The 13553-nt window shown below is 37.3% G+C and overlaps 1 protein-coding gene across 7 annotated transcripts in view; it reads right to left on the reverse strand.

The window, feature by feature from the left end:
- Positions 1-13553, reverse strand: part of LOC132156022 (ryanodine receptor 1-like) — a 113963-nt gene that overhangs the window by 2958 nt on the left and 97452 nt on the right. For 3 of the 7 annotated variants that reach the window (XM_059564825.1, XM_059564824.1, XM_059564823.1), the window contains 18 exons: positions 13296-13313; positions 9128-9208; positions 7948-8036; positions 7582-7710; positions 7377-7481; positions 6212-6241; positions 5108-5137; positions 4718-4799; positions 3306-4615; positions 2799-2878; positions 2476-2647; positions 2215-2301; positions 1653-1964; positions 1184-1314; positions 1046-1088; positions 821-954; positions 254-314; positions 21-167 (listed from right to left, as the gene is read on the reverse strand). In XM_059564825.1, coding sequence (XP_059420808.1) covers positions 21-167; positions 254-314; positions 821-954; positions 1046-1088; positions 1184-1314; positions 1653-1964; positions 2215-2301; positions 2476-2647; positions 2799-2878; positions 3306-4615; positions 4718-4799; positions 5108-5137; positions 6212-6241; positions 7377-7481; positions 7582-7710; positions 7948-8036; positions 9128-9208; positions 13296-13313 — 3041 coding nt within the window. The remainder of the gene's footprint in view (positions 1-20; positions 168-253; positions 315-820; positions 955-1045; positions 1089-1183; positions 1315-1652; positions 1965-2214; positions 2302-2475; positions 2648-2798; positions 2879-3305; positions 4616-4717; positions 4800-5107; positions 5138-6211; positions 6242-7376; positions 7482-7581; positions 7711-7947; positions 8037-9127; positions 9209-13295; positions 13314-13553) is intronic. The other 4 variants (XM_059564829.1, XM_059564828.1, XM_059564827.1 and 1 more) reach the window with 2 other exon arrangements.

Raw genomic sequence — 13553 nt, forward strand, 5'->3', positions numbered from 1 at the left:
ATGATTTCTGAGAGCTGTACCTGTTTGCCATTGTGGGTTACGGAGGACAGGATGGTGCGCAGGGTCTTGACACCCATAGCAATGTCCAACAGATGACAGGCGTAGAAGAAGTTGTTGTAGTGGCCAAGCAGGGACATGACCAGATACCAAACCAGATACAGGAACGTCTACGAGCAAAACAGAGTCCAAATGAATGATCATTGTTATAAATGTCCTCTTACTGAAACAAAGTGATGCCTTTACTGAAACTCACATTATCAGTGAACACCACTCCAAATTTCCAGACCTGGTATTTCATGTCAATAGATGTCAACCTGTGGATTCATTAATTGTTATAATGGAAACAGAATCTCCATTCTATTGTAACATCATATTTAAGAGCAGTGATGTCTGAATCGTAAACAAATGACTCTTATGAACAGGTTCATTTTAGTGAATCAAAAAAATAACCCATCAGCCTCACCATAGTAGCTCATTTCCCAAACAAACAACTCTTCTGAACCACTTTTTCAGTGTGTTAAAAATGAAATAGTAGTACAGTCAAAACTATTCCCAAATGAATAACTTTAATGAGCTTTTGTGAACTATAGGCTTTCTTTGTTTCTTTGTTTGTTTCATTCTTTTTGGCTTAATTAAATTTTCCACATATGCTGCTTCAAAAATGTTCAATGGAACTGTTAAGCAACTGGAATTGTTAGAGCGGTTCCCATTCTTACACACTGATATATTAGTTTTTATGGTATGAAATTGTTTTTTGTGACTGGTTTTGGCTATTGACATTTTGATAACACTTATGAGTGTGTTTTGCATCTTCTTGTACCATGTGAACATTGAGGGGTCAAGGTGAGGCTTCTTCTCGTGTGTCAGAGCACTGACATCAAGGGACGCAAGATCCATGCCCAGCAGTTCAGCGATTCTTTCTCTACCATAGATATCGCCATACTTCTCTAAAACCTACAACACAGGCACACCATAGACACACTCAGTCACCGACATCTCTCAATACATTACACATCTGCACACACAAGCATAGCACGCCCCTGACCTTTCTCTTCACAAATTTGTCCCAGTAGTTGTTCGGGAAAGACCTGAGTGGAGAATAAAAGGGAATGCCATTTCAGAGTCTTCAGAGGGATACTTGTTTATAAATTTATAAATAATTATAATAATACAGTAATATTACGGTGTATTGAGGACAAGTCTGTCCCACTGGCCCTTGATGTCATCATCTTCTGGTTGTTCAGTTACGTACAGACCGTCAAACTCCAGTTTTCGGGCCAGTTCCTTCTCTCTCTTAAAGATGACCAAAGGAACCTGTACATGGCAGAAAATGTTAGCAGCTCACACTAGCTTAACCAGATGAAAATGTTAATTTCACTCCAAAATAAAATTCCTGTCATCATTAGTCAGTGAAAACAAATGTAAATTTTTATCTGCTTCTCACACAAAGCTATTATATGGCTTCAGAAGACATATAGAATATAGTGTACAAGTTATATGGACCACATTTATGACATTTCCATGCTGCTTTTTGGTCCTTTCTTTGGACACTCTATTCTGTCTCCTCATGTTTCACAGAAGAAAGTAAGTCATGCAGGTTTGAAATGACATGAGGGTGACTAAATGATAACAGAATCCAGTGAACTGTAGACCTTCAGACAGTTGTAGCCGATGATGCACAGGAAGGAAATGATGGTGTGTAAGATGGAGAAAAAGGCCATAGCGGGCTCCATATATCCAGTGCTCTCCTCCAGGCAGTAGTAGACAAACCCTTTTTCCTCATCTTCCTCTCCATTCTCCTCCATTCCAGAACCTTCAGCTTCTCCAGCAGAGCCCTCAAAGATCCCAGAGCCCTCAAACACACCAGAGCTTTCAAACATACCAGAGCCCTCAAACATGCCAGAACCCTCGAACATAGCTGAACCCTCAAACTCCTCCTCTTCTCCAGGTGGGCTGTCAGATACCTAGGGAGGAATAGCTAGCTTCAATCAAATATGCTCTTGAAATAAATTACAGGGAATAACAGGGTATTTTTAGTGCAGGGATCGCAAACGGTTTGATGCCAAGGACCCTACAACTATGATTGAGAGGGAACCTCTTACTAAAATACAAAGGCAGTCATATATTTTCAACCCCTAATTGACCAGTCTTTAGAAAACATAATAAAGACCCAAGACCAAAGTTTGACAAGCCCTGTTTTAAAATCATACTGACCCTGTAGAAGAGCAGAATGAAGTTGAGTGCAAAGGAGATGAAGAGAGCCAGGAAGCGCAGGTTATAGAAATTACGAGACAAATAGTTCTAGAAGAAGAGAAAGTGGTTCAACTTTTAAATGCAGTTAGAATAAAAAAATATATAAATAAAATATTTGTAATTATAATATAATATCATAAAATATAAATGAATACAAATCAATATTCATTCATTCTACATGACTGTGAAAGATGTACACAGATAAATAACTAATATAATTACCATGAACTTGATTCTTTGTATTTCAAGTTCATTCCATAGTTCAAAGCCCTCTTCCTCTTTCTTCTTGCCTCTCTTTGTTTTAGCCTTTTCTTTTTTCTCCTCTTGCTCATCATCTGGTTTTTCCTCTGGCTCAGGTTCTGGCTCCTTCTCAGCCTTTTCTCCATTTTCAGCACTTTGATGGACAGAAGGACAAGTCAAAGCAACAAGAGCATAATGTTTATGTGTTGCGATGAATATGACTTCACAACAGTTCACCAATCAAAGATTTTTTATGGCAAAAAAATAAAATAAATTAGTTTTACCATTTTTTCTCTATTACTTACTCTGCTTTTTCGGGTTCAGGGGCTGCTTCTTCCTCTACTTTCACCTCTTCTACTGCTTCTCCCTCTGCTTCTTCACTCACCTGAAATATCCGGCAACACATTAAGAAGAAGAATATGTAGATTTAGAATCTGAGTCTACAAAGCAATAAAGACCATTATATTTGACAAACTGAAGGATAACAATGTGGAAACACAGTGAGGAACAATCCACATACTGGATGTTTATTCTTAAACTGCGGTCACATTAGTAAAATTTGGTCAAAATGTTTACAGGTTAAAAAGGTCCATAGTCTATTGTCTATAGTGTTGTAATTATGAAGTACCACTCACACAGAAGTCACAGATATCCATGTGATCAACTTGTAACCACTGTGAAAATCATGGGGAAATATTTGACCCTCAAATTAAATTCCTGACTGAGTAATTCCTTCTGAAATTACTGGATTTCGGCTGTGAAAGGGAAAAGGGAAAGGGAACTGTGACCACATCTTTAGACCAATAACTCACCAGCTTCCTCTTCAGCAGTGGGCTGCCTTCTGGAGTCGGAGGCTCCTCCGGCTCAGTTTCTCCCATATCTCCTAGACCACCGTGAGAACCAAAACCAGGTCTTTCACCATCATCCTCTTCTCCCTCTTCAGCTTCCTCCTCTCCTACTCCTGTTCCCTCTTCTCCCTCAGCAGATCCACCTGATTCTTGTGCTGATCTTGCTCCTGGCTCAGGTGGAAGGTCACCGTGCACCTCATCTTGAGTTGGGTCAGGCATGCTAGTCAGAATCTCTGTCAATGTCATCTTCTTAGCTCCCTCCACCAGACCTCCTCCGAAGAGAGTTTTCCAGATGAGCATGAAGAAACCTCTGCAGATGCTGTAGATGAAGTGCAGGATGCCGAAGAGGACAGTATAGAGGAATACCACCAGACAAACAATCATGTCCTTTATGGTCATTTTCCTGATTTTTCGGTAACGGCGTCTGAGATTGCGGAAAGTGAAGAGGTTCATGAAATTCATTATGCTCTTGATGAAGTCTGCAAAGGCTGAGCTGGATTCGGGTGGCGCTGCTTCTCCATTCCCTTCTTCTCCTTCTCCCTCTCCATTTCTGCCACCACTGCTCTCCTCCTCATCCTCTTTATCCTCATCTTCGATCACCTCCTCCTCCTGCTCTGAGATCTGTGAGGCAATGTTCATCTCAAAGATGGTGTCCTCGCAGAAGTTCACAAAGAGCTCCATCTTCTCAGACTCACCACCCTCATTGACAACATCAAAGATGAACTGCCGCTTGGACTCTCTGACCTGAGGCATCTCCCACTGGTTGCGGTTGGCCTCGCTGATTTCAAAGTAGATGCGTTCGATCCTCTTGCTGGCGCCCATGATCTCAATACGGCCCAGGAAGGGTCGGAAGTAGTTCAGCACATTCTCAGCTTGCTCCAAAAAGTTCTGCAAGCGGGTGTCATGAGGAACATGCTCAGACAGGTTGGTGAGTAGCACAGCAATGTTGAAGCCAATGTCTTTGGCTGGCTCTTGGAAGCGATCGGCATACTCCTCAAAATTGATCATCTCATTCTCATCGGCTTCAGAGCAAGAGAGCAGGAACTGGATCTCAGACGGCGTGTACTGCTTCTGACTGTCCATAGCCTTGGAGAAGTCCTTCTTGGAGATGAGGCCACGAGGGTCCGTAACATAGTCACGGAAGGCATCCGATGCCACAATATCCTTCAGTTTGAGGAACATGTCGAAGAACTTGAGAATCATCTCTACATTGCTGGATGACTCAACCAGCATATCAACCATCTGGCGAGCAATTGTGCCATTCACAATATTGCCTGTAATAATACAATAAAATATGCTATAGATCATGATGTAAGTGGCTTTAAAGGTTTGTAGCTCACTATGACAGTTACAGTTGATGGAATGATATCGCTTACCTTCCAGTAGAGAGAGAAGCATCACCACCATGTCTTTCTGCAGATCCAGAAGCTCCTTCAACAGACCAATTTGACTGGAGTCCTGTTTCACACAACCGAATTCAGACATACAAAAAATAACAAATCATTATCCCAAAAATTTCTCAAACTCTCACTGTTAGAAAGCAAAAAGGACCTTTCAGTTCATATTGCTTAAAAAAAAACTGGTTCTCTATAGCTTTTATGCAATATGCACGCTGGAACCATGAAAAGAAATGTACCGAGAATACCAAGTATCCCAATTAGGCTAAATTAGATTTTAGTGTCACTACCATCTCTGGCGTGCATTTTTTTTTATGGGGCGATGTGGGAGATAGAACTACTGGGATAGTCCACCTACTCTCAGCTTACCTCAGAATGTGTTCTACTCCAGAAATGATCCTGGGTTTGCGTTTATAAACAGACACAAACATAGCATCACATATTGTAACCTATCATCTAACACAAAGACATTTAAAGATGATAGGAAGATAAACTTCAACTCCTGGCATAGATGACGAATATCATATTCTTTATGACTTTGTATCTACAAAATATTGGCAAAAAGCACTATAATATGTATTTTCAATTATTAATAATAAATATCTAGGTTATTTGCAAGCACATTTTATATGTGATTAGCTGATGGTCTAAAAGCATATTACGAAGAAATGGCAGCAGACACAAAACTGTCTTTCATACAGAACAAAATCTGCAAACACGATATATCTACTAACATGTATAACAACAAAAGAGCACAGAGGCCTGCATATATAGATTAAGAAAGCTTAAATGAATCTCACAAAGACTTTTAAATATTTCACAGCAAAATAAAAAAAAATATGTATATAGCTTAAAATAAAATTAAGCCTATTTTTGATTGTCATGAAAAGTTTTATGCAATATTAATAGTAATAACAACAACAAATGTATATTATATTAATAAGGTCATTATACAATATTATAATGAATATCATTTGGTTTGGCTTAATATTGGTAAACACAGTGACACAGACACACACTGCAATGAAAGTAAAGTAAACAAAACATATTTCATATTATTTTAAAATGTGACCAGGACGTGATCTTGACAGGTTTTGTGAGATTTATGCAGCATTGTACAGATTTTTTTGTTGAGAACATATGTCTGCATATGAAAAGAGTAATATAGTCCAGGTCGAGGGAAATCAATTTCCTCTTCAAGTGGAGGAAGCTTCTCAGCTCCAGTAGGCTATTTCAAAATAAACCCAACAAGGTTAAGACTGCTTTTAGAAATTCAACGCTGATACTGTGGGACAGAGGGAATGTACGTGACAAAATAAAAAAAATTCAAGTGAAAACACTTGCAGAAAATGTGCCGACACATAAGGAATACAACGGAAACAGGAAGCGAAGAAGAAACTGTTCTGTGCACTGTGCACGAGTGAAAAGCAGTGCAAAAGTGCGTAAGATGGAAGCAAAAACAAAGATCCTTACGCCATTTCGGTGTCCTTGGTCAGGGTGCATCTGGCAGAGTTACACATCAGAATAAAAATGTTACCCATCGACATTTTTAATACAATTTTGTATTTTGTATTCTCCACTCTCTTAGATATATTCACTCTTTCTTCATTCTTTTTTAAGTGCATGTCTGTTTTTGATAGTCTCTCACTGCAGACAACCAGGGCAAAGCTGTTTTGTATTAAAATTAAGTAAGTTTAGTTTATGTTGGCCTCTTTTTGGGCTCACCTGTAATATAAATCACAACCGTGTCAATTTGTTGGTGATGAAGCAACTTTTACATATGGGCACTGATCTTTTAATAGACAGTTAAATGTTTCACAATCAGCTACATTGACATTTTTGAAGCCTGAGAGAGTGGGAGAGATTCTCAATTTTAAGAAATACAAAAATGCAGTACACAAAAACTGAAGAATAGTGATGGGGAGTCGGAGTCGTCAATTAAGTGTGTAGTAACGACTGCAATATTGAATTATTCAAGGTGTTGATTCCATCGACTCTTATGGTCGGAGTCAACTCTGAAAAACCTGGAATCAAACACTTCTACTCAGGAAGTTAATGGATCAGGATCAGAAACTTATATAAATAAAATACAATTATTTAATTAATTACACTATGCATAGTAACAACTAAACATTAGAGCTGAATAAAAAAATGCAACCTCCAAAACAGAGAAAATATTTTTCATTAAAGTCTACTCTGATCATACTTATATAGAATATATAAGTATGTACAAGTATTACATACCTTTGACTTCTGTTCTAATGTACAAATTATAAGATTAATGCAAATTATAAACTTGTCCTGGAACATCTGAGAAAAGCTTTCAACTAATTTAACATCCAATATACCTGATCATAAAAATGTTTTCACAAATTTCACACATTTTTTGCCCCTTAGACTTTCTCTGTGTTAAAGTTGGTGAAATTATGTTTTTGATTTTAGATTAGGCAAAACGCAATGACAAGTATTTTCATGTTAAAATAAAACAACATACAGATGATACTGATTCAGTGTTGATGAAACCTTTCCAGAAAAATTCAGGGGTTTTGTAGGTGCAATAAAACCTATCGATATAATAAGATTTATCAGTCACGTTAGGGGTGTGTTGTGTGTGTGTGCTCCACATGTGTGTTCCTACCTGTGCTAGCTTCATCATCATGTGTGCAAACACGTGCAAGAAGCCCACCACAGCATCCCACAATCGGCTGTGAGCCAGAGACTGCTGATTACCGGTACAAGGACCCTATGGTGGAGAAACAAAAAACAGATCAACTACTGTATACTGCAGATGGAAATTTGCAAGTCTGAAAAAGCTCGACAGCATATAGCGGTGGCGTCAGTACCTGGATATATTCTGTCAGGCTGTTGAAAACCTGTTTGGCAACCGTCATTGCCTTAGAAAAGTTTCTCTTGCCTGGTTCATCAATGATATCCTTCCCAGAGTAATACCAGTAGAAGTCACTTATAGACTCCTGAGACGGGAATGAAGACAAAGTAATGATGAAAATAAAAGACCACTAAGCTTACTTAAGCCACATTTGAATGTCATTCCACATTTTGATGACATTTTTAGTCATCTGCCACTTGTTTTCTTGTTCTCAAACACAATGAGATTAACACATTTTTAAGTGTCTGAATACTTTTGGCACTAGTATATAGTATATATATGGATGTAGAGGAAACCAGTCGAGCTGAAGCTGAAGCTGTACCTGCAGTCTGAGCAGATAGTCAACAGTGCAGATGATGATGTTGATCGTAGTTGTGCTGCCTGTCTGTGTTCGCAGATAGTTCTGGAAATCTGCAGAAAGATGGTAACTCAAAACAGGCTGATTTTTTTTTATTAGTAATGCTAAGCATTTGGGTTAGGTAATTTTGGGTTAGGCAATTTTTGTTTTGTTTTTGAAGTCTGTATGCTCACCAAGGCTGCACTAAAAATACAGCAAAAATACTAATATTTTGAAATATTATTACATTAATTATTACACTTTTTTTCAGGATTCGTCAATGAACAGAAAGTTGAATTTGAACATTAATATTTTATCTGATAACACTTTACGACTATTTTCATTAACTAACATTAGCAAAGATGAATAAATACTGTAGTAAATGTATTGCTCAATGTTTCTTAATTTTAGTTAATTAAAGGAGCTATGTGGAGGTTTTTACTTAAAAAAAATCTTTAAGATAGAGTTTTCATTTTTACATGTATGAGCCAACCATGATGTAAAAAAAGAATGACACCTCGACTGTCCACCACGGTTGCCTCTATCAGCCTGTAGGCTCAATTGTGTGTGGAGGAGTCAGGCCCGAATTGGCGCGAAAATTCACAAAATGTGACGTCATGCACGTTCTCGTCTACTTGGGCTTACAACCGTAAAAAAAAAAAAAAAAAAAAAAGCGTGCGCACTGAGAACGAGCTTGAGACTAGCTGCAGTTCCTCTAACGGCCACTGGTGTCAGTAACGGTTAGAAATTTCAGAACCTACAAAATGCTCCTTTAACTAACATTACACAATGGAAAATTCTTGTAAAGTGTTACCTTTTATTTTTAACATTCTAAGTATTTTACAGTCTATTTTGATCAATTTAATCTGTCCTTGGTGAATAAGATAGATAGATAGATAGATAGATAGATAGATAGATAGATAGATAGATAGATAGATAGATAGATAGATAGATAGATAGATAGATAGATAGACAGACAAAGTGTTCGTCGCTAAGAATCAAGCATCGGTAGTCAAATGCTTTTTGCTCCAGCAAGGTTTGAACTGAGATCTTCTTGTTTTTGGAACATATCTTTTTATGATTTCATTTCATTTTCTCTTCAAACACTACAGTGCGTGAACACAGGTGGTGGAGGAAGCATTAATCCACATCTCAGGAAGCTCACCGTTGTTGTGGCCTTCACAGAGCAGCTGCAGGAAGCGGAAAATGTCACAAGTGAATTCATCATCCGCCATCACTTTCTCTTCTAAACAGGGAAACACATACACACAGCATGAATGTGAGAGAAGAGCTCATAAACAGTGCTTTACTGTGTGAGTGTGTGAACTACACTAGACCTCTAAATGTAAAATAAGGCGGTGAATCAAATTAACAATACAATACAATTAATTTGAAAGACTAAAATGGTTAATCTGTGAATCAAAATGTGCCAGTGATCTCTAGACAGGAATATGACCAGGGCTGCGTTTCTCAAGTAGATCGGAGAACAGCTTAGCTTACAATGCTTTTAAGAAACGCAGCCCAGACCATGTTTATGATAATGCACAAATTTCTTCTCTTGATTAAATTTATATTAAATAGATAGTTAACCCAAAAATAAAACTCCTGTCCTTGTTTACTTACCTTGTGTCCTTTTAAACCCATATTCTATTTCCCATGCAATCTATTTGCAATCAATCTATCTAAATCTGGCAGAAGGGACGTTTTGAATTAAAAAAAACTATAATTCAAAACCATTTAAAAGTTTGGGCTTAGTAAGATTTTGTAATGTTTTGTAATGTTTTATTAGATCAAAAATACAGTAAAACATATATATATATACATATATATTAACAATTAACTATCAAATTTCCCTATGTGTGATTGCATCATATAATAATTGCTGTTAATAGTGTTCATGGCCTGTTTGATTACGTCTTACATTTGTACGTCTTACGTCTACATTTGTGCCATATGCACATAAACTGACCACTGATAAGCTACTGTTAAATATTGTAAAAACTGAATTTTCTGTAAAGTTGCTTTGCAATGATTTGTACTGTAAAAAGCACTATACAAATGAATCTGAATTGAACTGAATTGAACAATGGTGGAAAAAAAAGTATGCTAGAAGCAATGCATTTTTCAGGTCTTTCATGAATAGAAATCTGAAAAAAAAAACACATTTATTTAAAACATAAATTTTTTATATACTTTATAAATGTCTTTACCGTCACTTTTGATTAATTTAATGCATCCCTTTTTAATAATTTATGAACAGTCACTGCATATATATATATATATTTTTTACAGACCCCAAACTTTTGAATTGTAGTTGATATTTATCAAAACGTTGTTTCATAGAAAAAATAACAGCATATGGGTTTGGAATGACACAAAGGCGAGTAACTAATGAACTGTCCTTTCAGTATTCAGGGTGATTAAGGTGTGTGTGTTCTGTGAGCATAACCACTTCATAGCACTTTGAGCCCCTATTAGCATGTTAGTAGAACGACAAAGCCTGCTGTGGCACATCCGTTTAGCTGTTCAATGCAGAGCAGACCAGCAAACGTGGAAAGGGGAGGCAGAGACCTGTCGTCCACATTGAATCCACAGACTAAAGCCCTCCCCTCTCCCAGAATGGCAACACTAGCAGACACACACATACAGTCTGATAGATCACATAAAAAATATGCCCACTTCGAAGGGACATTTACACACTAACTGAATGAAAAACGTCACAGTGTACAGAAATATATAGGGAAATAACAGACAGGGACCAAGGATAAACACATCTGACACTGAAATGGCACACTATACAGTGAGATCTTCATGGAGGACACAAATGGAGAAGAGTTTCTCAGAAAAGACCTAAACAAAAAACAGCACACAGACACACAATCATGCAAAACAGATCTACTGCACTCCTAGAGGTGTGGGAGAGAAGTGGAGGGGAGAGATGAGCCAGAGAAAGTTTCGGCCTTGGTGGATTATGGGTAATGTGCTATGAAGCATATGTGATGGTTAAGATGCTATTTGACAAGAGAAAGACTAATAAGAAGAACATAAATTAACACTGTGAGGAGAAAAAATGGATAATCTTCTAAAAATTAAGCATTTTTTCTGTATAAAATACAAACAAAGATGTCAAGAAATGGGAAGTAATAGATAAAATACACATCACACAGGTTTAGTGCCCAATATACAGTATATCAGTCTGAGAGTAAGCATCGGGAAATAAGGTTAGCTTAAAATAAAAACACAATTAAAACATTTTATAACAGGTGTCACAAATCTTCAAATCACCCCAAAATAAATAAATAGAAATTAGAATTTAAAAAAATACAGACACTGGTTACATTTTTTATGATTGCACTGCTGTTATTTAAAACACAATATAGATAAATAACTTCTGCAAATGTATTAATAATTACAGTATCATTTAATTCAATTATAATAATGAATAAAAATACTATTGTTTTGTCATTAAAATCATGCATTACATTTTGGCCATCTAGTTTTAGGATGCCATGGCTAGTAGGATATAAGTCAAGTTATATGACTATAAAGCATTAATGAATGTTAAATCTGCGAGTTGTTATTTTAACTTTCAGTTACTTCCGTTTATTTGTAGGCCTGTTTAAATTTGAAATGCTCTCCATAAAGTTATCTAAATTGGACGACTTCAATGGGGTTCAATATTCCTAAGCATTCACTAAGGGCCAGATTCATGAAAATCTTCTTAAAATTAATACCAAGAAGTTCCAAAATATTTTCTTAAAAACATTTTTTTTTAATCATGGCTGAGCGTTTATTTGCTGAATCTTTGAAAGAAATGTATTTTAACATTTACTATTCCAGGTATTCATTAAACATCTTGTTTCTTACTTTATAGTAATATATATGTGTGACGAGTGGGGCGGGGCCGAGGGACATGGGAGCGAGGCCGGGGGAGTGATTGGAGATGAACTACACCTGTTCGACCCACCGGTCTCGAGGCCCACGGAGGAGATGGAAGGATATAAAACTGGAGCGACGACAATGAAGGACGAGAGAGGACCAGGCCTCGGATTTTAGTTGTGTTTTGGTTTTTATTTTATGCGCACCAGTCGTCCGTGAGGGGCTGGTGCGCTGTTTTGTGTTTATTTTGTTATTAAAATGTTTTTGATTGTCCGCCGGTTCCCGCCTCCTTCTTCCGGATGAATATGAAGGTTTATATCATTACAATATGCAAGTAGGAATATGTTTACTGCAGAAAACGATTCACCTGCCACACAATTCACAACTCAACATGGTTGCTTTTGTATATTTGATGCATGTGCACATGTCTTATAATTATTTAGTTATTTATCAGAAAATGTTTGATATATTTTAAAAAGCTAATCTCAGGCTAAGGTTACCTTGACATTGAAATACTAGTTAGAAAGAAAAACATGTCTAATACTATTAGCTAGCTGATTGTTGAAATATGCTGTGTCCCAATTCGCCTACGTATACTATGCCCTAAAATTATCTACTCTTTTCATGCATGTTTGTAGTTCTAATCGAATCCACATACCGTACAATGCATTGGGGGCAATATTAGCCATTAGAGTGTGCACGGATCTGCACTTCGAATTTCTACCGGAAGCAGTAAACCACCCAGGTACCTTTGGAATACTCATTTCAACATACTACAATTTGGGACATTACAAATGCTCTGCAGACTAAAAACTAGATCATTTCGATACTATACTATACCATGTCAGATGCTTTTGTCCTTCTGAAGTAAACATGGCAGCTCATTATTTGAGGGAATGGTTCAAATAATGTTAGATGGCTCATTTCTGAGGATAAAGGAGTTGGGGAGATTTCTGTATCTGCAAATCATTTCATGATTTTGGTGACACTGGTCACCACAGATCTCTGTGATCTCCTCAGAGAAAACTGATCAGAAAAGAAAGGACAAATATCCTTCTTTCCTCTCAATCAGTCAATGAATGTTGGAGTTACAGCAGATCTGTGACAGCACTCAAAGACAAAGCACAAAGAGACTTTACAGCCATTGCATACTAAACCGTAATAGAAAACTTCTCTGAAAACAGAATCCAGTAAGAGTATCATTAGAATTGTATAACATAGTTTCATAATGCGGAATCCGTCTAATCGTAAAGGAGTTGGCTGCCCCAAAACCTTTTCAATGACTGAAGAGTTCTCTTTTAAGTTCCCTTGAGCGCGAAATGAAATGTAGGTAAACTACACGCCAACGAGAGGAGATCTTCACAATATAAATCTGAAAAAGGAGGAAGACAGGAGGAGATGGGACAGAAGGAAAGAAGAAGTGATGATAATTAAATAGAGACAAGATTATTTACCACGTTCTAGCTTGATGTCTGAAAAACAAGAAGGGGAAAGAAGGAGAGGAGAGGCATATACGGGGAGGTTGGGGATGGAGTGATGGTGGTAGGGAGAAAGAGAGAGGCAGTGAGTTGGACACTGTAAGATTATAGACTTCTGGCATGGGGAATATAACAGACTAACAAGAACAGATACACTAACAAAGATAATGCACATTAAGTCTTACACATACAGAGTGGAAATGTCTCCTGTGGGCCCAAAAATTAGTAATACAT

The sequence above is a fragment of the Carassius carassius genome, chromosome 13 (genome assembly GCF_963082965.1).
Source record: "Carassius carassius chromosome 13, fCarCar2.1, whole genome shotgun sequence".
NCBI classification, from domain to species: Eukaryota; Metazoa; Chordata; class Actinopteri; order Cypriniformes; family Cyprinidae; genus Carassius; species Carassius carassius.